Raw genomic sequence first — 26,815 nt, 5'->3', positions numbered from 1 at the left:
CACGGCTCGAGCGCGTAATCGGCTGCGCATTGTTGTACGGTTTGTCTCGCGCGCACGGCGGCGGCGGCTTGAGTCGTTGTGTCGGCGTGTGCCCCGCTTGCGTGTGCTCGTTACTTGCGTAAGTTCACGACGTGTGTAACACAGGTGCGCGATCCTAACGTGAGTGGTCAGTGTTGGGTGAGTGCCGTGCAGAGCTGTGTGTGGGTGTGCGCGTACGTGGTTAACTATGCCTGCTACGCGGACCCGCGGTGGAGGGGAATCCTCGGGTGACGGCTCCCACACCATGGGTGAGGAGCTTAGCGGCGGTTCGCTTAGCAGCGGGGGGGCGATTGATGATGTTAGCCCGGCCGTTAGTATTATCGAGGGAGGGATCTCGGGGGCTAGCGACCCCCACAAGGCCATCGTCCAGTAGCCGACTGCCAAAGGATTGTTCATTATAAGTAACTACACTATTACAAGTGGAATTGTACTGAATCTCACAGACCCAATTTTATACAATGTTCATCAAACAGCCAATGGGGATTGAGGTCTCTGCCTTAACATGTTTTGTGGTATTGAAACCCCTAAACATAATAAAGAGCTGAACTCCAAAACATTTCTCAAACATACATTGTCGGCTGGAGTAGAATTCCTCTTCAATGTCGACCTGTGTCATACTTTCTGGGACAAATATTGCTTGCATATTTGTTACTTGCGTAGATGAAAAAAAGAAACAGATACAACTCTGCATCCATTTGTTTTTACTCCATTTAAATATTTAATTTTTAAAACCTGTCAAGACACAATTTTCCGAAGTTTCCAACAAGGCTTGCCATGGTCGGTGGAGAGGAAGACATTTTCAGAAAATACTGGATATGGTGCAGATTCCTCAAAAGTGTATTGCTCACATTATGCAGTGCAATGTCTCAATCTGCAAATGTACACCCCCGACCCCGACTGTTACAATGGTGGCTGGAACGTGATGGCACTCGGTGGGAAGGGTGGTGCGGTGGTTAAAGCCCGACGCAATTAATTTGGCGGCCTCACTTTGATTCTGGCCAACGGCTAAGACTGTGACATCGGAATCGATCCTTAAAAATAAACAACAACTCCCATGACAGACACGGCATGGGAAGGCCCTGTCCAGTCGTGGATTTGACAAATGGCTAAGTTATTCTTATTGTTAATAATTAAAATATTTAAAATCACATTTAGTGTCGTTTTTTTTTAAATCACGTGATCAATCAGTATTTTACCGTGTTTTTCGACGCAAGTTTGTGTTTTTTTTAAACCACTGAAGACGACGCAGAACGTACCATTCAGCCATCACATAACACGACGACTAATGCCGCCAAACCCTTTCCCTTGAGGCATGACAGAGGTACCCAGTGAAAATAACAAAACTCTCACAACAGGCGAAATCGGCTTCGGCTGAAGAAATCAACGACGATATATACCGCACGTCTTATCGGAAAAACGATATCCACACGGACGGCATTACGTGAGATTCCCAACACATTCACACGACGCTCACACGCGCGTGACGCCCATTTACTCATTCAACCGACTGGGATGATATCCACAGGGCATAATTTCAACCCGGTCTGTCCGGGTCGGCAACCCATAAAATGTTCCTGCACCCCTCAAAAGACACATCTCGTTGTACGCCTCGTTCGGACCATGGCTACTCGGCACGCAGCCACCTACAACGGCCCACCAGCGACCCACAATATGTTTAGAGCGAGAAATTTCTCCCTGGACACCGAGATGCATTTCTTCTCTGGAGACGAACGGCGGGGCGAGTGGCGCGAGTACCTGGCGGGTTGAGGACAGAGGCGAGGGCCGTGTCTGTGTCGTGTGCCGGCCAGGCCCAGCCAGCAAACGACACATTTGATTGTCAGGCGCAATGGTTAGCCTGCGGCATTACAAAAGTGCATTTTCTCTACAGTGTGTGTGTCACCGTCGTTCCATTAGAAGGCTTCCTATTCAAGTGTTTCATCATACCCTACTACTAGAACGTAAAAGAGACCGACCGTATTGCAGCTATATTCAGCAAGGCGACGCAATACCTTGTACCAAAACATTTTTTAAAGGCATAAAAATGAAGATGCGACGATTGATACCCGCAGTAGTTTTTTTTCTCTTTTCTTTTAAACCACGGTTGCCGAGCAGAGGGCCCACAACGCCAAGACGCGAGCGGCCGCTGTGACGAGGTGGAATTGCCGGGCGAGAAGCTGGGAGAAGGAGAGCGGAGGCGCTGCCCGTCCGCAGGCTCACACTGTCGTGAAGTTAGCTGTCGCACTCGCAAGGACCACTGGGGGTTCCTTTGTGTGCGGCTTTGTAGAAAGTCGTCTCTCTGTCAGAGGGATCTCGGCGCTAGCTCTGTGACAGCAGCTTCGTGGGCCGCGCGGCTCTGCCGGTCGCGCGATCAGAATAAAACCGGGAAGAAAAAAAAATGAACAGATTCTCAAAAAAAATCGATAAAAGTTATAAACGTGTAAGTGTCCTCTTGCTTAGACGAGCATCACGCGGCGCGAATATCATTTGCTGGTCCTGAGCCACTGGTGGAAGTTCCAGCATCGACCGATGACTCCAGTGTCTCTGGTGAACAGTGGCACTTGTTTCCAGCTGGGTTCCTTCAGCTGGTGGCCCCCGTAAGGTGAGGTGTGGCCCCTGTAAGGCTCGGTGTGGCCCCCGGGGACGCTTGGAATAAAAATTGCGTTCGATAACGTAACGGCGATGATACAATCGGGATAAAACCGGACACGGAGACAGCATCAAATCATGAGAACGACGTTGTGGCTATCCTCACAATGTGGTGGACGTGCGTGCACAAACCTCGGTTGTTACAGCGACGTCTCCTCGTGGGATTTAATGTTTAACTTCAATAGTTCGCAAAATAACGCACAGTGAAGTTGCAGTAGCAGCAGAGAGGAAGAAGCGTTGTGGGGAAAGACCATCTTCGTGGGCACAAGTGCCTCCTTAACCTCCTTAATCTTCTTAATTCCAACGTGTTGATGAGACTCCCAAGGGAAGCTGCCACTCCTGCCGCCGCTGAATCTTCACTCTGAGACCGCGCCGCTGCTCCACGTCGCGAATCCACAACCCGCAGGCGACGCGGACGGCGTCGTCCTCAGTACTCGTCCTGCTCCTCGGGCTCCGGCTCCTCCTCGGGAACATTGTCCACCGAGAATCCGTCCTGGGTGAGTGAGAGAGAGGGGGGGAGGGGCACCAGCGTGACGGGGTGGAAGGGAGGGGGGCGAGAGAGGGGGGAGGGGCACCAGCGTGGTGGGGTGGGAGGGAGGGAGGGAGGGGGGCGAGAGAGAGGGGCACCTGCGTGGCGTAGAGGATGTCGAGGATTCGCCGCACGATGGGCTCCTCCTCCTCGTCCTGCTCCTGGCACAGCAGCTCCACGTCCCTCAGCTTGGAGTAGTAGAAGTCGCGCTCCTTCTCCAGGGCGTCCACCTTCTCCTTGAGGTCCACCAGCTGTCGCACGAGCACGCCAATCGGCACGGTCATCGGCCGTGAGCGATCCACCGCCGGACGAAGCCTTCCCCTGGCCGCCAACGTTGCTGACGGTCTCGCGATGCAACGATCGGTCTAGAGCCGATTTCATCACTCCATCTCCGCAGCGGGGCGCTCTCTCGGCCGCTTCATAATGAGTCTCAACGTATCCTGCCCAAGCCCGCATGCCATTCTCAACAGTCAACACGACGCCTCTCTAAAACGTCGGACGTCGCGCCCAAGACCACGCGGGGCACGCATCCTGAACGCACCACGGAGAGAGCTGCGCAGCGACAGCCGCGGCCTTCTGGGCCGGGCGCCGCACGCCAATCACCTCGTTGTTGATCTCGGCGGCAATGGCGTTCTCCTGCTCGTTGGTGCCGTTGCGAGGTCGCGAGAGGGGGGTCCCCCGAGTCGGGGGGCCGCTGGAGCGCCGGGGCCCGGTCGGTCCGGCGGGGGATGGCCTCCCGGCCGCTGCGCGTAGAGGGATGGGGGACAAGCCGAGGAGGGGTCAGCGTGGCGTGCGCGCCACGCACGTTTGGGAAACACAGGTGGAGCATCCCAGCCAGTCAACCCATAACACCTGCGTCTCCCCTGTGACCTCCCGCCAGCGGTGAGCTTCCCACCCTTCACGTGACAGCCTCAGAGCGTGCCTTGCCTGGCGCAAGCGGCCCTGGCAACTTCATCGTTATTTAGCGGCCAAGAGTGGCTGTTGTTGTTGTGGTGTGTGTGTGTATGTGAGTATGAGAGGAGACGTTATCAGATCAGTGTAGTAGCTCTGGTGAATTCATCAGCGTGCCCCCAGCTCTGTGAAGCGCCTGCTCGGTCGGGTGGCGTTACCCACCCATCGCGGGCCGGGCCCTGGCTTTGTTGAAGATCTGCTGGCCCGGGATCGGGGGCGGGGGCACATCCTGGCCCTGGCGCCCGCCCAGCGCGTCGTACTCGTTGCCGTCGTAGTTGGCGTCGAAGAACTTCTTGAACCACTGCACGAACTCAAAGTTGTCCTGGAAGCGGCCCTTCACCAGCTTGTCCACGGGGATGATCTGCGGGAGTGCGCGGCGCCGCACGGGAGTTGGCGTTAAGCTGCTGCCGTGCAAGAGGCAGAGGCACGGCGGCGCTGCAAGTGCCTCTCGTGCCCCGGGGCTCGCGAGAGGCCCTCCACTAAGAGGGAGCCCCTCCAGCGGGCCCCTCCAGCAGAGCGGCGGGCCAAAGGTGGTCCGCTGTGCCGTGCGAAGCGGCCTTCTACGATCTACAGCTGTCTTGGCCTTGGATAAATCGGCTGAATTGGAGGCGCGCGTGTCCGCGGACATAGTTGTAAGGCTGACGGCGAACCGCGGGTCAAGAGATGGTGAGGAACCATTGCCCTCGGGGTTACTTTGGCCTACTCTTCCACGCAATGGCCAGATGTCTCGGAAGAGGAGGGAGTACCCAGGCTTTAACCCACCGCACACGACGTGCCGGTCGACTATCTGCGGCGTACTCATTCATACCGCTGGGGGGGGGGGGGCAGAGGCGGGTGGGGGGCAAGAGGGGTGGGGGGGCGCAGGGGGACGGGGGGAGGGGGGCGGGGGGTTTCAGAAACTCGTGCCATTGTTTAAACCGCCGCGCCGCCGGGAGATCGAATGGAGCCGGCGACCTCTGAACTGCGAGTCCAGTGGTGCTGTCACAGTGGCGAGCGGCGTCACTGTGACAGCAATACCAGCACACAGTGGCTACTGACGGACTCAAAGAGCTGCTCTGTCTCTCACTCGCTCACTAGAGCGTCAAACATCACGCGGCGTCGTGTTGTGCTTGGCGCCGCAGCACTCCACTCGCTTGCCCCCCTCTGTCAGCACCACACCTATTGACTGAGCTGCATAGAGAAACAGCAGTTTCCTTTTCTTGCCTCCTTATGAAAGAAGTGTGTGCGTCACGCAGTCGTGTGGCTTTGCGTGCCTGAGACCTGAACCGGTCCTAGTCCTCCCCGAGGTCGACTCAGCCTCAAGCCAGTAACCTTGTGTGGTGTGTAAAAAACATCGCCATCGGGGAGACAAAGGTGGCCGGGTGTGATGCTGGCCACCCACCCCCAAGTGTGTTGTGCCGGCCTTCATAGGTGCTGCTGGCGAACAACTCTTGCTGACTATAGAAGGGAGCTTTGTGTTAGACCTCTGCATTGCAAGTCCGGTGTGGTAGCCATTACATTTATGTATGTTGAACGTCTCTCGCACCATACGTAGCCAACCATGCTAATCGGAGGTGTGGGGGAAGGGTAATAACATAAACACAAAAAGCAGTTCGAAAGAAATTGGTTTTCAACCTAGATGATGATTTAAAAGTGCTTAGCTCCAAGTGACTTCCTAATATCGGAAGTTAAGAGCATTCCAGACGGCCGCACAAGCGAGTCTGAAAAGCGCGCGATGCGGTGACCATCTTTGTTCGATGGCCAGCCAAAAGCAACTGTTGCTGCGAGGATAACCGTAGACCACGTGATGGTTTATGCTCCTCGGCGAGACCAGCGAGGTGTTGCGGTTCATTTGTGGCAGCTCCCCCTCTCACCTTGTCCACGTTCAGCTTCTTGAAGGACGCCTGCAGCATCTTGAAGTTGTGGATGAACTCGTGCTCCAGCCGCGCCTGGAACTTCACCTTCTTGAGCAAGATGCTTCCCGGGAACAGCATGTCCATGAACTGGCAGTAGGCCGCACCTGCGGGCCCGACGGGACAGCGATCGCCATCAGCGCGGAGCCACGCGTGCGGATTCTTATGGAGACATTCTCAATTTCGATCGTTTCGTCATTTCCCTGCTTCAGCGACCGAATCGGACGGAATCGGCCCCATCTAGAATTTCAATTCCCGCTCACCGACAACGTCGGTGGTGAATGTCCGAACCGGTTCTGGGCTTCCCCCAGGTGGACTCATCCTTAAATGGGTACCTGGTGTGTAAACGTCAGCATTGGGGGCGAGGCTAAGGCAGCCGAAAGTGCCGCTAGCAACACCAACCCCTTGGCCATGATGACATCTCAATTACGTTTTCTAGGAAACCTGGGATATTTAGATGCCTCATAAATCACCGCATACGACCCAATCATCTCGAACGCGTACGCCCAGATCTCGGAAGCTAAGCGGTGGTGACCCTGGAGAGTGCTTGGATGGGCTGCCGGCATGCTGCTGCTGGGCTACGCGATGGGCAGCAGACGGCAGCGTAGAGAATCACATTTTTCTCTCCTCCGCCCCACCTTCACCAACCCGCACTGCCCGGCATGGTGAAGTATGGTCACATGGCACACACTTACCACGCGGTGCGACGAGGCCCTCATCCAGCAGTGGACTCACAAAGGGTCGTAAGTGTGCAAGTTACGCCACAAGTTTGGGAACTCACTCATATGCGTTGTGACTGACACAGTTAAACGTCTAAGTCACTGGAGTTTGTTACACAAGTTACCGGATGAATCATATATTTTTGTGATTTGGTTGTCGTCCAGATGAAAATCTGCAATCTGCACCGTGACGCCGGAGTGACCACACACACAGAAACCGCGGATAGTAAACTACGTGACTTTACCGAAAGACCCAAAGAGCAGTAAACTACACTATTACTTCTTTCTCAATTTGGAATTTGGGATATGACAAGACTCGCAAGCACAAAGACCCTATGCCAACCCTATGGCATTGCTAAAACGATGGCACAGTAGGGGGGTACAGCTGGTGTGCATCCACCAGTAATCTCAGTCAGCCGAACCATGGCACCTGCTGGGTCTGTCCCGAGACCTCCTGTCAGAGAGCCTTCGACACTTCACGTGGCCTCAAAGTGCACCTGGCCTGGCACAGGTGCCGTGGTGACCTCACTGTCACTTAGTGGCAAATGACGGCTATTGGTAACCCCCCAAGAATATTAATCAGCCTATAAGAAAAAAAACTACGTAAGCAGTTCATTTTCCAATAAAGTCATCATTACAATCATACATTAAACAGTGGCCGATCAAGCTATTTCCAGAACAACGCCTCGCGTGCTTTTATTAAAACTATAAACAGTTTTTTATTTTACCAGCCAAGACCCACTGAGCTATGTAGCTCTTTTTCAGAAGCGACGTGGCCACGGTGCGAGAGACACGCAAACTCCAAATATACAGGCTTCATGGTCGCGATCGAACCCACGACCTCCTGCACACCAGGCGAGGGAGTTAACATCTCGCCCACCGTGGCACCGCGTTCGTAATGAGAGTTGCCGGCGCCGCCGCGTACCGGTGCACAGCTGCTCCACCTTGCCGTAGCACAGGTCCAGCGAGTCGTTGATCCACCCCAGCATGTCGTGGCGGCTCAGGTTGTCGCTCGTCACCGACGTCGAGTACACATTCACGGCCATCGTGAGCCCCGCGGCGGAGACGCCCTGCGAGTGCCAAACGATTAATAAACAACGGTAATCGTAACAACAACAACAACCACGATGATGATTTACATTTGTGAAGTTGCCGCATTTTGTCCATAGATCCCACCAATACACCACCGTGTATGTAAAGCACGAAACAAACGGAACCTGCGAGGTAAACAGCCCATGGGGTTAAAGGTCAGTTTAATAGAGGCGAGTTTTCAAGAACAGACCTAAATGTAGCTAACCACTCGGAATGTCTCATTAGCAAAGCGTTCCAATGCTTGGGAGCTTCACTGGCAAAATATCGATTGTGCAGGGCGGTCCATTGATAAATGCCCCGCTCGTGTCCAATGGTCCTCTCGCCCTCATCTCATGGCCCAGCGGTGGCACTGTTCGCCGCTTTTTGCGAATTATTTTTTCACGGTTCGACCCCAGCAACCACCCGGGTTAATACTGCGGGAGTACAGCGTCACCACAAAAAAATAAACGTGCCGTGAGCTTCATAGTGGCTGTTAAAAATCCTCTGGCTTGACAAAAAAAATTATATGAGGCTGCGTGTGCCAGCGTCACGGTCCACATTTGCCAAATTTTACAATTATTTGCATATAACTTTGTGCAAAAACCACAGGGCGACACCACCGCCTGCTTTTAAACTCCAGCAGACTCTGTGCGCCTGCGCGGCACGCCGCCGTTGTGGTGGCCTTGCACTGTACGCGTTGGCCAAACAACCCGAAATCAGGAGCCTCCCTAAAAGGATCCTGCGACTGAGCACGCACCACGCACCACACTCGCGACACACCGCACACCACGCACCATGCACTGCAACACCACCCACTACACACCACACACACACACCGTATAACACACACCGCAACACCACCCACTACACACCACACACCGTTTACCACACACCGCAACACCACACACTACACACTACACACCACACTCGCGGCACACCGCACACCACATACCGTATACCACACACCGCACAACACACACACCGCATAACACACACCGCACACCACACACCGCATACCACACACCGCATAACACACACCACACACCACACGCACCGCTCAGGTCTGCCTCTTCACCCAGCCGAAGAGAGAACGCCCAAACCGCACTCGTCCTCTCGCACATTCTTCTACTGTGGGTCACCCTCACTGGGTGGCGATGACACGAGCACTGCTCCCTGGCGGCAATCGGGAGACGGAGAAACTCTCCCTCGTGCGTCCGTCTCCCCGCCCGCTCTCTCCGAGAGCCCTCTACCCCCCCCCCCCTCTTTTGCTGGAACGTCGCACGGAACTCGCGTGGTGCTTGGCCCGCAGCGACACTCTGCATCCACCCCCCGCCCGCTCGCTCGCTCACCCTCTGTCAACACCCAGCCTGTTTACCGAGCCGGGGAGAGAACATCACAGTGTTTCTTGTTTTCTTGCCTCCTTTCCAAAGAGAAGAAACGTGCGTCACGCGGTAATGCCATCGGTGGCTTTGTGTGCGAGGGTTTGGACTGGGGGGGGGGGGGTGCTGTGAGTTTGGTTGCATGCCAAGAATCTGCAACCCCCTCTCCCATGAAACACGGTTCGGCAGCAGTGGCTGGGAGTTCATCATGGCTTAAGGCTACTAAGGAGAGGGTCGGTTTAGCAACTTCAAAAGGCGTGGGAGCGGGGCCAGTGGTGAAAATTTAAGCTTTTAAAAATAGGGCCCTATATTAAATGTTAAATCATTCAATGAGTTTTGGTTGGTAAATGTCAATAACATAGCAAATTTATGGGTGTCAAGGGGGGAGGGGGGGGGTCAAGATTGACCCCATTGCCCCCCCCCCCACCCCCCAGGATCCGTGACTGCTATAAAACGTCCCAGTGTGGCCGGGACAGTCCCGGTGGGTCCACAGAGGCTGTCCTCGTGTCAGAGGTCACAAACGGGTTTTGATTCCTTACCCGTACCCATACCCGGCCGCACCAGGGTCGCAAACGGGTACCCGTACCCGGCCGTACCCATACCCTACCCGTACCCAGCTGGGTACGGGTAGGGTACGGGTATCGGGTACGGGTATCGGGTACCTGATTGCGACCTCTGGGATGAAGCCATGTTGCAGGCGCGGGTGGGTTGATTCTAGGAACTTGAATTGTGAGAAGAGACAAGACGTTGGGAAATGAGTGACAAACGGTGACTCACCAGTGACTCACGGTCTACCCGTACCCGGCCGGGTACGGGTAGCCGGGTATCGGGTAGGGCACGGGTATCGGGTACCCGGTTGCGACCTCTGCCCCGTGTCCCGAAGTGAACGTTGTCTGCTGGCCTCAAGCACGACTCCTTCCAACCAACCGCTCGGTGATTTCACTTCCGGCTTTGTTTATTGTATTTGTGTGTACGTTGAACTTCTTTCGCACCGTACATTGCCAACCGTGCTAATCGGAGGTACTGGGGAAGTACAACAAACTAAATACAAAAAGCAGTTCGAAAGAAATGAGTTTTCAGTCTAGATTTGTGGCTTTTACCGCTCCAAAGTTTAAATGAACATCGGTACCTAACTGCGAGTAAAACACATCGCGAGGCCATGGCTTTATTTGCCAAAATCATCTACAGGACGTATCACGGTGCTCGTGTACACAGCTGTATTATTCCTGCAACCCGCAATTCCACTGCGTTAATCCGGCCCTGCATCCGGTTCAAGACTATCGAATTCAGAACTATATCTGTGACGTCAGCTTCTGGCGACGACCTCTGTCACGGGGTGGTGCACCGCTTGCGTTGAGAGTTCCCAATGAACATTATCTTAGTCTCATCACGTGACACCAATAGCACCCCACAGTGTAAAAACAAGGCCACACACAGACACAGATGGCTTAGAGTCTGGGAAGCGTGTGGATTGATAAAAAGGGTCTCTCTGTCCTTGTTCCTGTGTGAGCTTAGCAATCTCTTTCAACCGGAGATCGTCACGGGCAAACTCTTCGCGTGATTCTCACCGCAGTGTCCGTTTACCCAGAAATGAACGTGGAAGATGCCCTCTCTGTCCTGACCGGCCCGCGTGTGTGAAGTTCATGCCGACGCCAAGAGCGCACGGAGCTAGCGACACGCCTCCCCGGCAGTGTGCCCAGCACGCATCGCGCACGCTCACAGCTGGAGGACGTCGTAAAGCAATCCCGCCGTGCCCAGGGCTATTGTCAACGCGTGACTCCGAGTCATGTGACAACCGAGTCACATGTTGGTCAGAGTGAAGCGTGACGGAAGGCCTGGCGACTCAACCCGACGTTTGTAAAACTACGACGAAAAAAAATGAACCGTGCGCGTGCATGGCTCACGTGATGCCTTACTAAAAAAAAACGTAGCATTACGTTCGCTTCTGTAATTAATTTGCCTACATTCCAGCCGTGAGAATGTAAACATCGATTCAATTTGGTGGCAGAGAGGGTGGGAGATTGCTGCCTCCTTTTGTGGACAAGAGGTGACGTGAAGGGATCTCAGAGGTAGCTCTGCGGTGTCCGCTTCCACGAGCCGCTCTCTAGCAGGACGGGCTGCACGCCGCTGAGCGAGAGCTCGGAGCGGATGATGATTCATGTCGTGATGACTCGACGCCGATGGCGCAATTCGTCGTCCATTGTTTTGGCCCCCCCCTCCCCCTCCCGATGCGTTGTACTTAGCATTCCGTGCTGTCTTTGAGCCCCGCCCCCCTCCCTCCCGATACGTTCCATTCATTGGCTACCACATTCTGATGAGCCCCCCCCCCTCTCCTCCCCCCTTCAACTTGCTTATAAGGGATTACATCTTGAATCATTGCCTCACTTGATGCAGCTAATCTGGCTGTGACGGTCCCACCTGATGACGGAGACTTGTGTTGCCTCCGAAACGTCGTGATTTTTGTTTTTATTTTATTTTATTTTCATTAATTTTGATGTTTTACCTACGTGACTTTACCGAAAAAACCTAAGAATATTGTCTAAAACCCACGTGGGGTGGGGGTGGGGGAGACAACGACGTCCATTGTTTTTTTAAAGCGCTGAGCGGCAGAAAGTCCCCCGAGGACGTGAACACTGCAGCCAGAATACGTGGCGCTCATCGCAACTCCGAGCCTGTGACGTGGCACTCTCGCCCCCCCCTTCCCCACGCACGCGCTCACGACACAACCTCCGTGACACCGCCGCGAGCTTTTGATCGCCTTCAATTTGTGTGAGAGGCGGCGTGGCTTTACCATTTGCTCGGAGGATTAACCAAGAGGCTCTGCTGTGATGCGCGCGGCTGCAGGCTGCAGTGCCGCGGGAATTGGCTGCGATTCGTGCTGAACCGCCTCCACCCGGCCGGCCCCCGAAGGGTCCGTTCCACGCGCTGCGGCCTCCTTGGCCTCTCAGCGCCACAATATTCGCCCCCCCCCCCCACAACGACCACCACCCCATAAGTCTTCCTATTGCTGAGCCGGGGTGGATCATAAACACGGACGTCGACACGGAGTACGGAACAGCAGGTTGGAACGCGCGCAAAGACGCGTGGGGAGGTGGGTACGTTGTTGTGCTTGCGCTGGCCAGGCAGGCAGGGAAGGCATGGACTCGAGAACGCACGCGCGTTCGAGGCACCATCACACCGTGAGTGCGAGGAGGAGAAAGTTGCGCTTGGGCAGGACGCGTCATGGCGACACGGGATGGTGGCCGCTGGTCGAGACTACGAGGACGGAGTGGCAGCCAAGGGACGGAATGCGCCCGAGAGAGAGAGGGAGGACGACCACAAGGAGATGGAGCCATTATTTAGTCGGCTTGCGTGGATGCGCTCCGTTGATGTCGCACTGCAGGAAGCACGGCAGAGGGCGACAGCTTTGGGAGACCTTCATCCAGCAGTGGATTGGTCGTGGCTGCTGCTGCTCATGACGTCGACGACTGTTCCTGCTGCACTAATAGGCGGAGGCGAGCGTGTTTGTATTTTTGAACAGGCGTAGGGAAAGAAGAAGGAAACTAAACTGCTGATGCAGCGGCACAGGTGCGCGAGCCAAAGGGCCCCTCGGTGCTCATTAGCGGGGCCCCCTCGCTGGGGGGGGGGGGCAAAGCGAGCTGCCCGTTGTAGACTGACCGCGGTGAAGACGTCCGTCTACTCTGCTGGGTGCACAGAGGCTGTGGCGGGGAGGGGGGGTCTAGGAAACTTGCAGCATCGTTTCAACTGCCGCGCCGGGACATTGGATCGAAGCGGGCGACCTCTGGGTCGCAAGCCCAGTGCGCTGCTCACCATCACCCCCGCCGCTGTGGCAACGTGATGCTATGATGATGATGACGACGCGTGTCCACCCAGCAAAGCCTCACCGAGTCTCGAGACTGCTTCACAGGAGAGTCCTGCTCACTTTATTGTTTTGCGTTAGCGAGCAACGTGGCTGCCGCACGTGACCCCAGCTGAGTACGTCTGCGGGTCAACTTTGCAGCGTTGGGATGTTTTGGCCGATACCAGTTGCACCATTCGTGTTTCGTTCTCGCTATCGGAGGTAGCCGGGGAAAGCGGAGGACACCCATTGCAGTAGAGGGTGGAGCGACAGAGAGAGACACAGAGAGAGAGAGCACGCAAACTCCACGCAGAAAGACGCCCGAGTCGGGAGTCGAACCCAGCGCGGACCGACGACTCTGAACGTGGCGCCTTTCCTTTTTAAAACCCCACGAGCTGCGGCTCGCAGCAGCTGTAGCAGCAGCTGCTGCTGCGAGCTGGCGTCAACAGCGCGCGCCGCGGCGGCGGCGGCGGGAGAGACAGCGCGCGACACGTGCGAGGTCACGACCCGAGACAGCGCGGTGCCCCAGACAGACAGACGCATTATCGCGCGACCCCAGGCCACGTGCGTTTAACACAACAACGACGACGACGAGGAGGACGAGGACGACTACAAAATGCGGCACGGACAGACGGAGCGAACGCCTCTGGACCTCGCTGGGACTTTTTATCGAACGCCGTCCGCAATGCGTTTGTCCATCCGCCTCATTCGCGCGAGCCGTCAGGGCCGAACATGTCGGCGTTATTTCTTTTTTCCAGCACACAATTTCGCTCCGGTTTGCAGCCCACGTTTTGGCCACACCTTTGATCAATCATCATCAGCGCTAAAACCCCACGAGGCGTTACCCACGAAGTGCTCAATTTGGATTACACACAGCGAGGCTTTCCTGGGTAAATCATCGCAACAACTACAGCAGCAGCAGGAGCAGCAGCAGCACCTCTGCCTGATTCTCTCGAGTCCCGAAGAGGCACGCGGCTGAGTACGATCGGTTCGTCCATACCGGATCATCTTCACGAGTTGCCGTGACCTCCCTCACCCCATCCCCGTCACGCACGGACGGCCAGAGGAGCCAAGGCACGAACGACTTCTACCTTAGTTGGAAGCGTAAAGAGAACCTCAACGCGACTGCGCATACGAGTCTGCCTTATTAGGCAACTCGTAACGCTACAGGGGATTCATTATTTAACGTTGACGTATGGTCGTGCAACGTTGTCGACTTCTCTTGATTTTTTGTGCCGATTTCCCGCTGGCATCATTTCGTGTACAAGAATTTATATTTTTTTCTTAATTAAAATGTTTGGTTTGTTTACGCTATTGTCATTGTTTTGGTGACCCGAGGAGTCACTCTCGCGAACGAGGACTCTACCCCCCTCCCTCCTTGAGCTCTCACCGCGGTTCCACGAAATCAACTCGGAGCTTGGAACTCGAGGGGCTTCCGTGCCGCGTCAAACGCCGCTCGCGGCCGAGCGCGAGCGGGGAACTCGCTGGGAGGGTTTGGGTCGGGGTGGCGGCGGCGGTGGTGGTGGTGGTGGTGGTGGCGGTGGTGGCGGTGGTGGTGGCGGCGGTGGTGGTGGGGGTGGTGGCGAGGGGGGAGCCACCGTCAGCTGCCGCCTCAACACGTGCGGCCTGCACCGCCCTTTTGCATTCCTGGTTGGCGTGGCTGCTAAAGCTTCCCCTAATTGGCACAAACATAAAACAACTCTCCACGTTGCGTCTCAATCATCAGCAGCAACAGCAGCGGCAGCAGCCATGTGCCATCACCCACTGCTCTCGGCGAAGGGTTTCCAATGCCGTCGCCGCCTCTCGCGGTCTCGGCGATGCGGCAGTCCGCCTCGTGCCCGGCTCACAGGGCCTTTGGCCGCCAGCCACCGTGGGTCCCGACCACCGGCATGCAGCATCCCGTCTGGCCGTGACGTGTCCTGCTCAAACCCACTGACGTTTCGTAACGGTTATTACGATGTCTCTAACTCGTGTGCCTTGTGGAAAAAAAACTATATAAAACCATTTTATGTTATTCCACCAGGTAAGGGCCACTGAGCTAGGTAGCTCTTTTTCAGAAGCCACCTGGCCACCAATGATAGCTCAACGAAGTGGCTTACCACGTGGACATTTATAGCAGCCAAATACTCTAAACGTGCGTCTCTAAATGTGGAGGGAAAAACCGGAGGACCCGGAGAAAAATCTACGCGACCACGGGGAGAGATACATGCAAACTCCAAATATGGAACAGGCGTTGGGATCGAACCCACGGTCTCCTGCATAGCAGGCGAGGTAGTTAACATCTCGGCAGCGTGGCGCACCCCGTAAAATAGACTAACGCTGAGAACAGTTTCTATTTTCACTTCTGCCAGCCCAGTGATTGTGTTGTTGTCGTAAGCTAAAGGTTTGGATGACGTTCCTCGCATCCAAACGGACTAATAACGAAACAGCAGCTTTAATGATGTAAGCGGAAAGTTATTTTGTGGGTGTACACACCTGTCACTGCAATCCCATAAGTGTTAATCTCCTTAAATATTGCTCCAACGTGAAGATTAAACCGTGCAGGTAAGGTATCGGTTGGGGCTTGCCCTTAGCACCTAATCCGAACCTCAAAACCGGCTAATCCACTCGGTGACCAGAGCAGGCAGGTATGCATCCTTTTACATTCAGCCAGGTGAGACACCATTGCGACTACAGGTGGACACCAGTGCAGTACAACGATGCCCTGTGCCGACCAAGCGCTACGCGTGCTCAGCCCCTTCTTGGCTTCCGGGAATCTGCAGAGCTCCTCCACATTCCACCGCGGTCTTGCCGCGGGCACGCTCGATCTATCGAATGCGGTCGGTGACGATTCTGCGTGAACGCGCGTACGGTGATGGCCAAATGGATGACGTGGCAATGAGCCTGCCAGTCTTTTACCGGGGGACCCACGCACGCCGGGGCTCAGAAGCTCCTGCCACGGGCTTTGCCGAGAAGTCTCGGGATGACTTTCCACGGCCGCTTGCGACGCAGGGAGGTAGTGGCGTGGTTGGCGTGGGCGCCGGTACAAGGAATTGAACGGGGAAGGGGGGGGGAGGGCTGTTCAATTGCCCACCCCCTCCCCCTCATCTTCAAAGCCTGACGTCTAAGACCCTCCGACCCCAGCGCCACTGTGCGGTTGCACCGCCTGCACACTCGGTGGCTACGCAACTGGCGGGGAGCGCAGCCCGCTCAGGGGCGGTGCCTCGGGGCCTCTTGCACAGGGGCCCCCCATGTCCCTCCTTGCCATCGAGTCCGCAGCATTGCCGTGCTGCGTACGGCACCCTCCGTGCGGGGACCGGCCGGCAGGCCACACAGACACAGCCTACGGCGTAGAACCTAGTCCCCACAGAGGGCCGAACAGGACTTCACGATTCCTTAGACGGGCGCACATTCATTAAGCGGATGGACAACTTCTGCGCGTGGTCGCCGAGCGCTCAGAACTCTGACTTGGGCGTGCTGAACTTTAAAGCACAGTGCGGATAAGTTGCTTGCAGTGATGGACAAACATCGTTTGCGGGCCTTTTCAAAGTGGTACGCCTCGCGTGACCACTGGCCATGAAGCCACAGGACATAGACGCCCAGTGGCCTGTAGGCTCCTCACCTCTGGTCACAACAATTGTCGGATAACAATCCCGCAGATCCTCTTCGAAGCCATGGCAGCGCTATCCAGGCTCAACCCCGCTTAGCTCCCGAGAATGACTCGATTGGAGTATACTCTACGGAGCAATCATTGCCCGCTCTTGCGAAAACCTGGCAGGGTCCTCGTGAAAAAGAGTCCTGAGACTTCCCACTTGGTAAACAAGCAAAGTAACTAAACACATCTCACCAACTTGACTTTTCTAAACGAAAATTTGCATCGGAATAGACAACGCTACCTTTGCCAAAATATTCCACCAAAATCCCAGCGAATGCTTCGCTCTCATCGGAGGGGGGGGGGCCGTAGAGTCAAAGATGGGGGGGGGGGCTGGTTACCCCTTGTTGAATGATCAGCCCCCCAACGACATTCTCACAGCCATAAAACGTTTGTCCGAAAAAATGTGTAAAATTCAGCGATGGGAATCGTACACACAAGGGGGGTGAGAACCGGAGCAGAATGCACGATAGACGAACGCCGATCGTATCGTTACTCATTCTGTTCAGATATTATTTTTGTTCATGAAGTTTGTTTAACATTTACTCTGTCGTGCCCTCCACTGCTGAGCTTTTGTCACCCCCCCCCGCCAGCGCCCCGCTTCTTTAAAGGCAGGTCACGCTACAGGGCCTGGGTCCGTGTGAACCCGCATCACAGCCACGGCTCGCGGAGCCACGCTCCACGCCCTTGTCCTGAACGCTGGAACGACGGACGTGTCTCCGCGACCTGAGTGAGGCCTTTTTTGTCGGCCGGCTGCATCAGCGCAGGTTTCGCCGCGACGCCTTCCCACATCCGTGCTGGCGTCAGGGACCCGGGGCCTTCCCGACGACACCGTTCACACGTGCCCAGCGGCGCTTTCCATCTCACAACCGACGTGTTCTTGGATATTTTGTCTTGGCCGGCGTAACGCATTTTTTGTTTGCGTTGCGGTCCCCAGCAGATGGAGATGGCTCGCAGGGTGAAGATGATTATCACGTTGGACTTCAGACAGTGCACATGTACATACTAGATATATGTTACATTAACAAAAATATCCTCACCGATCAATACGTTGGGTAGGTGACGAAACGCACACATGTACAGCTCTCTGGCCAAATGACTGCTTCAGGAACAATGTGCTATGAACAAGGGGCATTGCCCGAAACATCGCCTATTATAGATTACCCCTCTTATCTTATTTTATATTTATAGAGTGCTTTTTCTCAAGGAGCTTAGCATAGTTTACAAAAACGGTATCATAAAATAACCATGTAGATGGCAGAGGCGTGCAAGAGTTGAGGAATGAATGACTGGGATCGAGGGGTACTTAGGGATCATGACAGGGAAGGGCAGAAGTGGAGGGGCGAGGGGAAGGAAGAGTGTGGGCAATGGTGAAGAGGTGAGCCTTCAAGAGATGAATGCAAGGAGCTTTATGAGGGGGACTGCTCAAAGTCCATGGGCAAAGTTGAGTCTATGGGCAGCGTTGAGTCTATGGGCAGTGTTGAGTCTGTGGGCAGCGTTGAGTGTATGGGCAGTGTTGAGTCTATGGGCAGCACTGAGTGTATGGGCAGTGTTGAGTCTGTGAGCAGCGTTGAGTGTATGGGCAGTGTTGAGTCTATGGGCAGCGTTGAGTCTATGGGTAGTGTTGAGTCTATGGGCAGCGTTGAGTCTATGGTGCAATGTTGAGTCTATGGGTAGTGTTGAGTCTATGAGCAGTGTTGAGTCTATGGGCAGCACTGAGTGTATGGGCAGTGTTGAGTCTATGGGCAGCGTTGAGTCTATAGGCAGCGTTGAGTCCATGGGCAGCACTGAGTCTATGGGCAGTGTTGAGTCTGTGGGCAGCGTTGAGTCTATGGACAGCGTTGAGTCTATGGGCAGTGTTGAGTCTGTGGGCAGTGTTGAGTCTATGGGCAGCACTGAGTCTATGGGCAGTGTTGAGTATATGGGCAGCGTTGAGTCTATGGACAGCGTTGAGTCTGTGGGTAGTGTTGAGTCTGTGGGCAGTGTTGAGTCTATGGGCAGCACTGAGTCTATGGGCAGTGCTGCTTAATGTACAAATTAATGTTGATTCCAGTGCAGAGGTGCAAGGAGGGAGAAATACCGAAACTGGATTTGTGCACAGGTAGCAGGAAGGACAGAGAGAGAGAGAGACAGAGGATATTGAAGAATGTGTTGAGTTATTTTATTTACAAAAGAAACAGAGAAGCATTCCATCACGTTCAGCACGTCGACAATCTTCCAGCGTGGAAGTAGTCACCCACCCCCCACCCCCTCTCTCTCTCTCTCCAGGGGCTCGCGAGAGCTCCCTCTGGCGGAGGCTCTTCCGCCAGCGGAGAGCGTGAGCCGGATGTTGCAGGGGCTGCGCCTTCATCTGACCGAGAGATCGAGCCGAGCAACGTGCCGCGGCCTTGGGGAAGCGGGAAGGCACCGTCGCGATTTGACAATGAACGAGGGGGAATCCACAGGCGACAGGCACTGTGCGGGCAGGATACACCGAGCAGCGAGCCTCAGCCTCCGGGTGGGTGATGCCAGTGAGTCAGACCACAGTCACGGGCACGCCGCAGCCACCCACTCAGTGGCATGCCGCGCTTGGGCATGGACTCTGCTCAAAGGCGCAGCCCCTGCAACTTCCTGCTCACGCTGCTGCTGCTGCTGGCGGAAAGGGCCTCGCCAGGCTCTCGAGTGTGTATTTGGCCTACTCTTCCACACTGGCCAGACGTCTTGGAATAGGTGGCGGGCACACGCACGTTGCCCCACCTGCAACGCGACCTGCCGATCGACTAACTGCCGTCTACTCTACTCGTTGGTTATTTCGGTAAAGTCACGTGGTTAGAAATAAAATAAATAACCATCACGCCCCGTAACCATCACGCAGCACCGCAGCAGCAGCGGCCTTTCGTGGCGCAGCCAATGGGGCCACGCTGGCCTCATGATCACGGTGCACCAAAGACGAAGACCCCCCGTGTAGCCTTCACAGACTGTCGAGGCAAGTGCTGTTAGCGAGCACCTATGAAGGCCGGAACGGTACACGAGGGGGTGGTGGCCAGCACCACGCCCGACCGCCTTTGTCTCCCCAGTGGGGATGTTTACACACCACACCGGGTACTCGTTTGAGGCTGAGTCGACCTAGGGGAGGCCCATGACCGGTTCAGATAATCGTCACTGGTGTTGGCCGTGAGCGGGAATCGAACCCGGGTGGCCGGGTTCATAGCGCAGCGTAGCGCTGACCGCTGCACCACCGCTCGAGAGAAGAGAGATAACCGCACGCACACACTTACTCGACCGAATGCCACTGGAAGCCACTGGAAGCCACTGTTTGCTGGGGCTTCATGATCATCACGATCCACGGGGCAGAGAGCCCGTAGGTGTCACGTGTTACCAAGTGTGCCAATGTGCTCAAGTGGTGCCCACATCTCTCTGTCACAAAGCTCTTAATGTCATCGTCATGTCATTCTCTGTTAGGTCTTTCTCTCTTTCCGGTTTCTTACACTTTCCTGAACAACGCACTTTTAATTTTCCTGTTGTCCAAATAGTGCCAGTTTCCTTCTCATCACTATCTGCATCGTCAAGTTGTCTTCTATGTATAACATTTTCCTTAATTCTACGTTGGTCACTCTTTGGGCCCAAGCTTAGCTGCAGCAGTATCATTCTGCCGCGATACATTTCGAGTGCCAATATCTCTTATCTCGCTGGGATTCGCAAACCTCCCAACAGCTCGCGTAGAGATCCGCAGACTCACGGACCTAAGCCTAAGCCGGGTTCTCAATGGTCGCAGCCGTTGGCTGACACCTGGTTTTAGTAAACTGGTCAATATACGCCACACTCCAACGCACTGTGGCCGTGTCTCCATAGAAATACGCTGCTTGCTCGTCAATTACGTTAAGGCCGTTATGCAATATAATAAATACGGGTGGCGTTGAATTGTGTCACATTAGTCATCACGCAAGTGGCTGCACGCCCGAGTTGATGTTCGCCGCGGAGATGGAGCCATGGAATCGTCTCGTGCGTGGGATTTTGATGGACTGCTGCGTTGTGACATCATCACAGATGGTGACGGTTTGGGGAGGCCTTCACCCAGCAGTGGACAGATCATGGCTGATGATGACGACAAGGGGTTAAGTGCCAGTGGTTATCGCACTGCACTATCAACCTGGTTTCCTGAGCTCGATTCCCGGCCACGGCTAACATCAGCAGCGCTTGGTGTCTGAACCGATGGGGAAGTATGGTCAAACAACCCCGCGACTGACACGGTGTGGAAGTTTCCATGCAGCAATGGATCCTACTCGAGTCATGCGAATGATGGCAGCGTGGTTCGGGAGCTCGACGCCAATGTCGAGGTCCTGCCGTTGCTGGCCACGATGAGAGGGCTTCAGCAGACAGAGAGAGTTCGTGTCGTGTCGCTGTTCCTCCTCCTGCTGCTGCTGCGTTGAAAGAGCGCAGACCACAGTGAGTGGGTTTACTGTGCGGTCCGTGGCTTGCGTGGCATGGCCACAATCGCACTGCTGCGGCTTGTCTTTAATGTATCTCTATGGGTCTCTGTGTATCTCTATGGGTCTTCGTGTATCTCTATGGGTTTCCGTGTGTCTCTCTTGGTCTCTGTATCTGTATGTGTCTACGGGTCTACTCTATATGGCCCCATAGTTTGGGTTGCATGGCCACAGTCGCACTACTGCGGCGTGTGCCTTGAATTCCCCATTCATGAAGGAGATGTGCGCATCGGCCTGGCGACGAGGTTCTGATGGTGCGCTCAGTTGGCGGTGGCACCACCAGCAGTGGATCGACAAAGCGCTGCTGCCGCCACGCTGGGGGCAGCAGAGGGCAGTGCAGCGAAACCCACTGTTGTGCTGCACTCCCTATGCTCCCACGTCGACGGCCCGCGCCTGCCCAGTCAAACAAGCCGGATGGTTGACACGGCCCTCCACCAACAGTGGTGACCAAGGGCTGTACAATGCACAACACGCTGCGTCACTGGGCATCGTAATTGATGCCTCTTCGCGTACCAGACGTCAGTTGCGTTTGTGATCAGTCCACTTTGTCCGCGCGCTGCCTCCTGCGGTGCCAGGCAAGTGGCACATGTGTGCGATGCACTCCGTGCTAATTATAGGTTCAGATACAGTGGTTTATGCCTGCCATTTCATCTTCGTAGCAGCAGGATACTCCATTGGGCACGTCGGCATATCTATGTGTGTGTGTGAGTGTATGCCGGGGAGCGGTAGCGCAGCGGTGACCCGAGTTCGATTCCCGCTCACGGCCAACACGAGTGACCGTTATCTGAAGCGGTCCTGGGCCCCCCCTAGGTCGATGTGTAAATATCGCCGAAAGGGAGACAAAGGCGGCCGGGCGTGGTGCTGACCACCTACCCACTTGCGTGCGATGCCGGTCTTAATAGGTGCTCGCTAACAGCACTTCAACAGTTTGTGTGGGCTATCCAGGGGATCTTTGCGTGTGTGCGTGGGTGTGTTTTATCCTAAGCCCATAATGTCTTATTACTTCCAATTAAATCACAGCCTAACAGTAAATACATTTAAAATACACGCCCGCGTAAGAACAACCATGCATATGCATACATTCTGTGATGCTTTTACGAAAGGAAACATGCGATTTGATATGTTCTCTTTGCTACGGTTCGTATTTCCAACAACACCAACAACACAGTCTCTCGCGTTCACACATTCTCTGTGTTCACAGGACTCTGGAGGGAGCTCCCTCTCGGGGGGTATTTGGCCTACTCTTCCACGGGTGTCGATGTGATGTGACGTCACACGGTAGACTTGAACAAGCAATGTTCTCCAAAGTAAACAAAAACAAACTTACACGCGGATTTTCTTAAGAAACGTTCAGGGGACTTACTTAATTGGCAGTGATGCGCTTGTGCGCGCATGAACATTAACGACCCACACCAGTCGATCACAATCCCTGGCGAAATGCAGACACGTCGGAGTGGACGGTCCATCCTACAGACACTTGACAAAGACCCCCCGTGTAGCCTTGACAGACTGCCGGGGCAAGTGCTGTTAACAAGCTGCTCCTTTGAAAGCCGGCACGCACACGAGGGGGTGGGGTGGCCAGCACCACGCCCGACCGCCTTTGTCTCCCGATGTTTACACATCGCAGCAGGTACTGATTTGAGGTTGAGTCGACCTAGGAGAGGCCCATGACCGGTTCAGATAATCGTCACTGGTGTTGGCAGTGAGTGGGAATCGAACCTGGGTCGCCAGGTTCGGTCGCCAGGTTCGGAGCACAGCGTGCAAACCACTACATTGCCGCTCCCCACAACACAATCGCTCACACAAAACCGGCATCTATCAACTATTTTTATTCTAGCAAGTAAAGCCCACTGAGCTATTCAGCTCTTTTTCAGAAGCGAGCACAGATGATAGCCCAGCCAAGTGGCTTATCATCATCATCATCATCGCGTGGACATTTATTGCAGCAAAATACTCTAAACTGGTGACGTTCATTCTAAATGTGGAGGGGAAAAAACCGAAGGGGACCCGGAGAAAAATCCACGCGACCACGGGGAGACAGAGAGAGACACGCAAACTCCAAATATACAGCAGCAGCAGCGGGCGTCAGGGTCGGGATCGAACCCACGACCTCCTGCAGACCAGGCGAGGTAGTTAACATCTCCCACGGTGACGAGATTTGACCCACAAGTCAGACTTTACCGCTCACCTGACACTCACCGGCCCGCCTTCGACTCACCTGACACCCACCACTCATCATCATCGCCGTAGACAATTTGTAACCGCAGGGAGCCCGTTGAGACGCATCGGACTCACCCCCAACCAACTCCAGCCCCAACGGCACGCGCCCATCCCGCCTACGATTTGTAAACGGGGCTCGTATCACGCGCAATAACTATTGTATATAGTAGAGCGGATAGGCCGAGTGATGACGATGACAGTGAAAATTATTATTTGAAATGTCATCGTTGTCATCACCGGCTACGGCCAATCCACTGCTGGATGAACCGAGCCAAGCCCCTGCACGCACGACGTCGATCTCGACCATCGCTCCATCTCCGTGGCGCACGTCCTCCGGGGTTCCTCCACCCCCCCCCCCTTTGGCTGCCACTCCACCGTGACCAAGAGGAATCCGATAAGCGATTAAGCTCTTTTTGTTACCCATTCTATCCGTGACGAGTCCTGCCCGAGTCCAGTTTGCGTCTCCCAACAGCCAACGACAGGCGTCTAACGCCCGCCCCGGCCAGCCCAGTGTGACAACACATGTTGACGACATACACCGGATTATAAGACGCACCATTCCTCTGCAATATAACGCGCATACGTCCAGCTGCGTCTTATAAGCCGGTGCGTGAGACCAGATACGTAACGCGCTGTTGTTGCTGCTGCTGTTATAGATTTGGAACAACTTTGTTGACACGGGGGCAGACGTTCTGTGGGTGCGTCTCACTTCCCCGGAACGTCGGACTACTCTCACAGTGGAGGGTCGTCGCCACGAAACGCGAGTCCGACGGTCCGCCGCGTGGCTTCGCTAGTCGAACGAAGTTCACTCTCCCCGTGTCACGCCCCGACCCCACGGCCCGTGATTGACGGGCACAACTCCAGGGGCTAGTGACCGCAAAGTCCTAAGTTCAATGCCCCCCGTTCACGGTCGGTTGAAACTTAACCCCACAACCATCATCATCATCATCATCGGTACAGTACCACGGATTAATTTCAGCCGGGTCCATCCGGGTCAGCGACCCTGAAAATCGATTCGCGCCCGGCATGCCACGTCCAGTATACAAATCGCTATGGCTGTGGCTCCGAGCATCGCTTCATTTCCATCCATACATCGATTGTGTTGATTATTTACCCGGGTTATGATGCAGGAGGGGGTACTGCTGCGACATTCCGATGTTTGTCCAATGCCATTAATGGGAGGAAACCGGGGAAAAAATCGAGCTCCACGTATTACGTGGACACGCCGCCGAAACGTGGACACACAGACGTGTTCATGAACCCTCTTGCTGAGCTTGCAACCCCCCATGGTCACGTATCAGAGCGCCACGAAGCAGGTCCAAAACTTTCACAAAAGTCTGGGCGCGTGCGTGCGCGTGCGTCACCGCCGTCTCGGACAACTAACTCAACTAACTCACCTTCAGCTTGCTGTCAACGACGTGACGGGGCGAGCCGAGACGAGATAGGGGGGTGGGGTGTGAGGATGAGACGGGACGAGGTCGCGGCGCGCAGGGATCGAGATGGGGACGCGTGCCCGCGGCGCGCGAGACGAGGCGGAGTTTCTGAAGTTTCTGGCGCGGCCGTCGCCGTCGTCGTCTTGCCGGTCGGCTCACTCGAGGGAGTCTCTTTCTCTCTCTCTCTCAACGCCCGAGTCAAAGATGTTCCTTGGTCGTCTGCCGAGTCGTGAGAGGGGCGGCGTGCGCGCGCAGACCTCTGCGAATAACGCCAAGCCCCCCCTGGCACCACGACTCTCGTCTCAGCCTGGGCCAATTGCCGACCATCGCCAAAGCCCAGCACACGAGTCGGAGGGGGGGGGAATGTTCGCTGCGGCCAATCGGCGAGATCTCATCGGAGTTGAACATGGGGTTCAAGTGAAGCCCATTGGGTTACATCCGTGTGGGATGGAGCGGAGGGGTGGCGAGAGACACGGGGTAGGAGGATACGGAAGGCTTCCGTGTCTCACACTCGCACACTCACTTACTGACACTTGTGTCAAACAGCGTCTCTCTCCCTCTCTATCCAGCTACTAACCACGGCCGCCCGTCCCAGCCGCCCTTACGCACGTGGCCACGCGTGCACCGAGTGGTCGTGGAGTGAAGGCGGCACTCTTGACCCTTCACAAGGATTCGGCGTCGATTAATCAATGAGCGTGCAGGCGTGCGCCACTCACTGCGCGCCCAGTGGTAGCGTATGATGGCATTGTCTTTGAAAATTATTGGTCCACACCAGAGACAGATTTCTTTAGAGCCTCGTCTCAAACAGTGTTAGACCAGAGGACAACGCCAAAGTTTACGATTTGTTCACAAATCCGAAACCTTGTCACACACGGCAAGGCGTTCTTAATCTCGCGTGCATTCGCTCACTTCGAAATCACAATCAAGTATTCCCCCCATGGTTTGCTGCAGATGTTGGTGGTATAACGGTCATATTTATAGATATGTTTGCATATCCGACCTTCTCACGTATCCGCCTATGCTGCAGAAGGGCCACATCGTGGTTCACAGGGCTGAATACCAGGTGGTCTCGAGTGAAATTCCAGGCCACGGCTGACATCAGTGACGAGTGAAGTGACATCGGAGCCGGTCTTGGGCCCACCCTTCACCAACCATCGTCAAGTATGGCCCAACAACCACCGTGGCTGTCACTGCAACGAGGAGGCCTTCATCCAGCAGTGGATTCACAGAGGTTGAATACTTCGAAATAGTTTATTGATCGTTGCGGTTTTTCCAGGCCACTCCAACATAGGCAGCATTCGTGGCCTCCATCAAGAGCCCTACTCCTCCCCCCTCTAACCCCAAGCCCAAGTGATTTGGAATTCGTGGAATCTTGAGAGGGTCTTTCCGACAGTGAGTGGTGGTCTCTAAACAAACCTGACGTGCAGGGAATAAAGGTGTTCCCACTCGCATTTCCCTCCCAGTGACACCACGTGTCTCAGTTCTCCACCTTACCGACACCGTCGGTACACATTCCACACCGCTAACAACAGAGGCTGGCTTTTACTGGTGTGGGGCCCAAAATATGGTTCAAATGCAGGCGACTGTAAAACATCGGGGTTTAAGGATTCAGCACTGGCACGCACCCCGATCGGAATCAGATATTGGACGCGGAGCAGAGTTGAGGCTGGATAGGCGACCATCTCTATCTGATGGGATCGACAGCGCTGCAACCACTGTGCCACCGCTCCCCCTAAGCCCATTAAATCGTCACGATCCATGGGGCAGAGATAGCACGTGTGTGTACACTGCACATTTCGTCGTTTGTTTCCACTTTCCTCCGTCTGCCCGATTACCCCTAAACCCATGATATGCAAGTACTAAAAATATATATTCCTACAAACGCGATTCGACACAAGTATCGAAACGCTTTGAGAATCCACATTAATCATTAGATGCATCGTTAAAATCCACGAGCAAACCGCTACAAACTTTACAGCCTCGTACAAAGCGGCAACGAGG

General features: G+C 55.0%; 1 protein-coding gene across 2 annotated transcripts; it reads right to left on the bottom strand.

Annotated features, from left to right (window-relative positions):
* Positions 1 to 733: 733 nt before the first annotated feature.
* Positions 734 to 25,364, bottom strand: LOC144725042 (microtubule-associated protein RP/EB family member 3-like). Of its 2 annotated transcripts, none has more exons than XM_078604482.1 (7): positions 24,779 to 25,364; positions 7,702 to 7,846; positions 6,019 to 6,164; positions 4,328 to 4,526; positions 3,818 to 3,957; positions 3,313 to 3,465; positions 734 to 3,178 (listed from the first exon to the last, which is right to left on the bottom strand). In XM_078604482.1, the coding sequence occupies exons 2-7, from the start codon at positions 7,820 to 7,822 to the stop codon at positions 3,113 to 3,115; spliced, it is 825 nt and encodes a 274-aa protein (XP_078460608.1). In that variant the 5' UTR covers positions 7,823 to 7,846; positions 24,779 to 25,364; the 3' UTR covers positions 734 to 3,112. The 2 variants fall into 2 exon arrangements, with proteins under 2 accessions (XP_078460608.1, XP_078460609.1); XM_078604483.1 differs by lacking the exon at positions 24,779 to 25,364 and adding an exon at positions 14,455 to 14,555.
* Positions 25,365 to 26,815: the final 1,451 nt, after the last annotated feature.

Source organism: Lampetra planeri, chromosome 22 (assembly GCF_965212315.1).
Source record: "Lampetra planeri chromosome 22, kcLamPlan1.2.h2, whole genome shotgun sequence".
NCBI classification, from domain to species: domain Eukaryota; kingdom Metazoa; phylum Chordata; class Hyperoartia; order Petromyzontiformes; family Petromyzontidae; genus Lampetra; species Lampetra planeri.
Note: the sequence above shows the minus strand (reverse complement) of the source record. Positions and strands in the feature narration are given on the sequence as shown.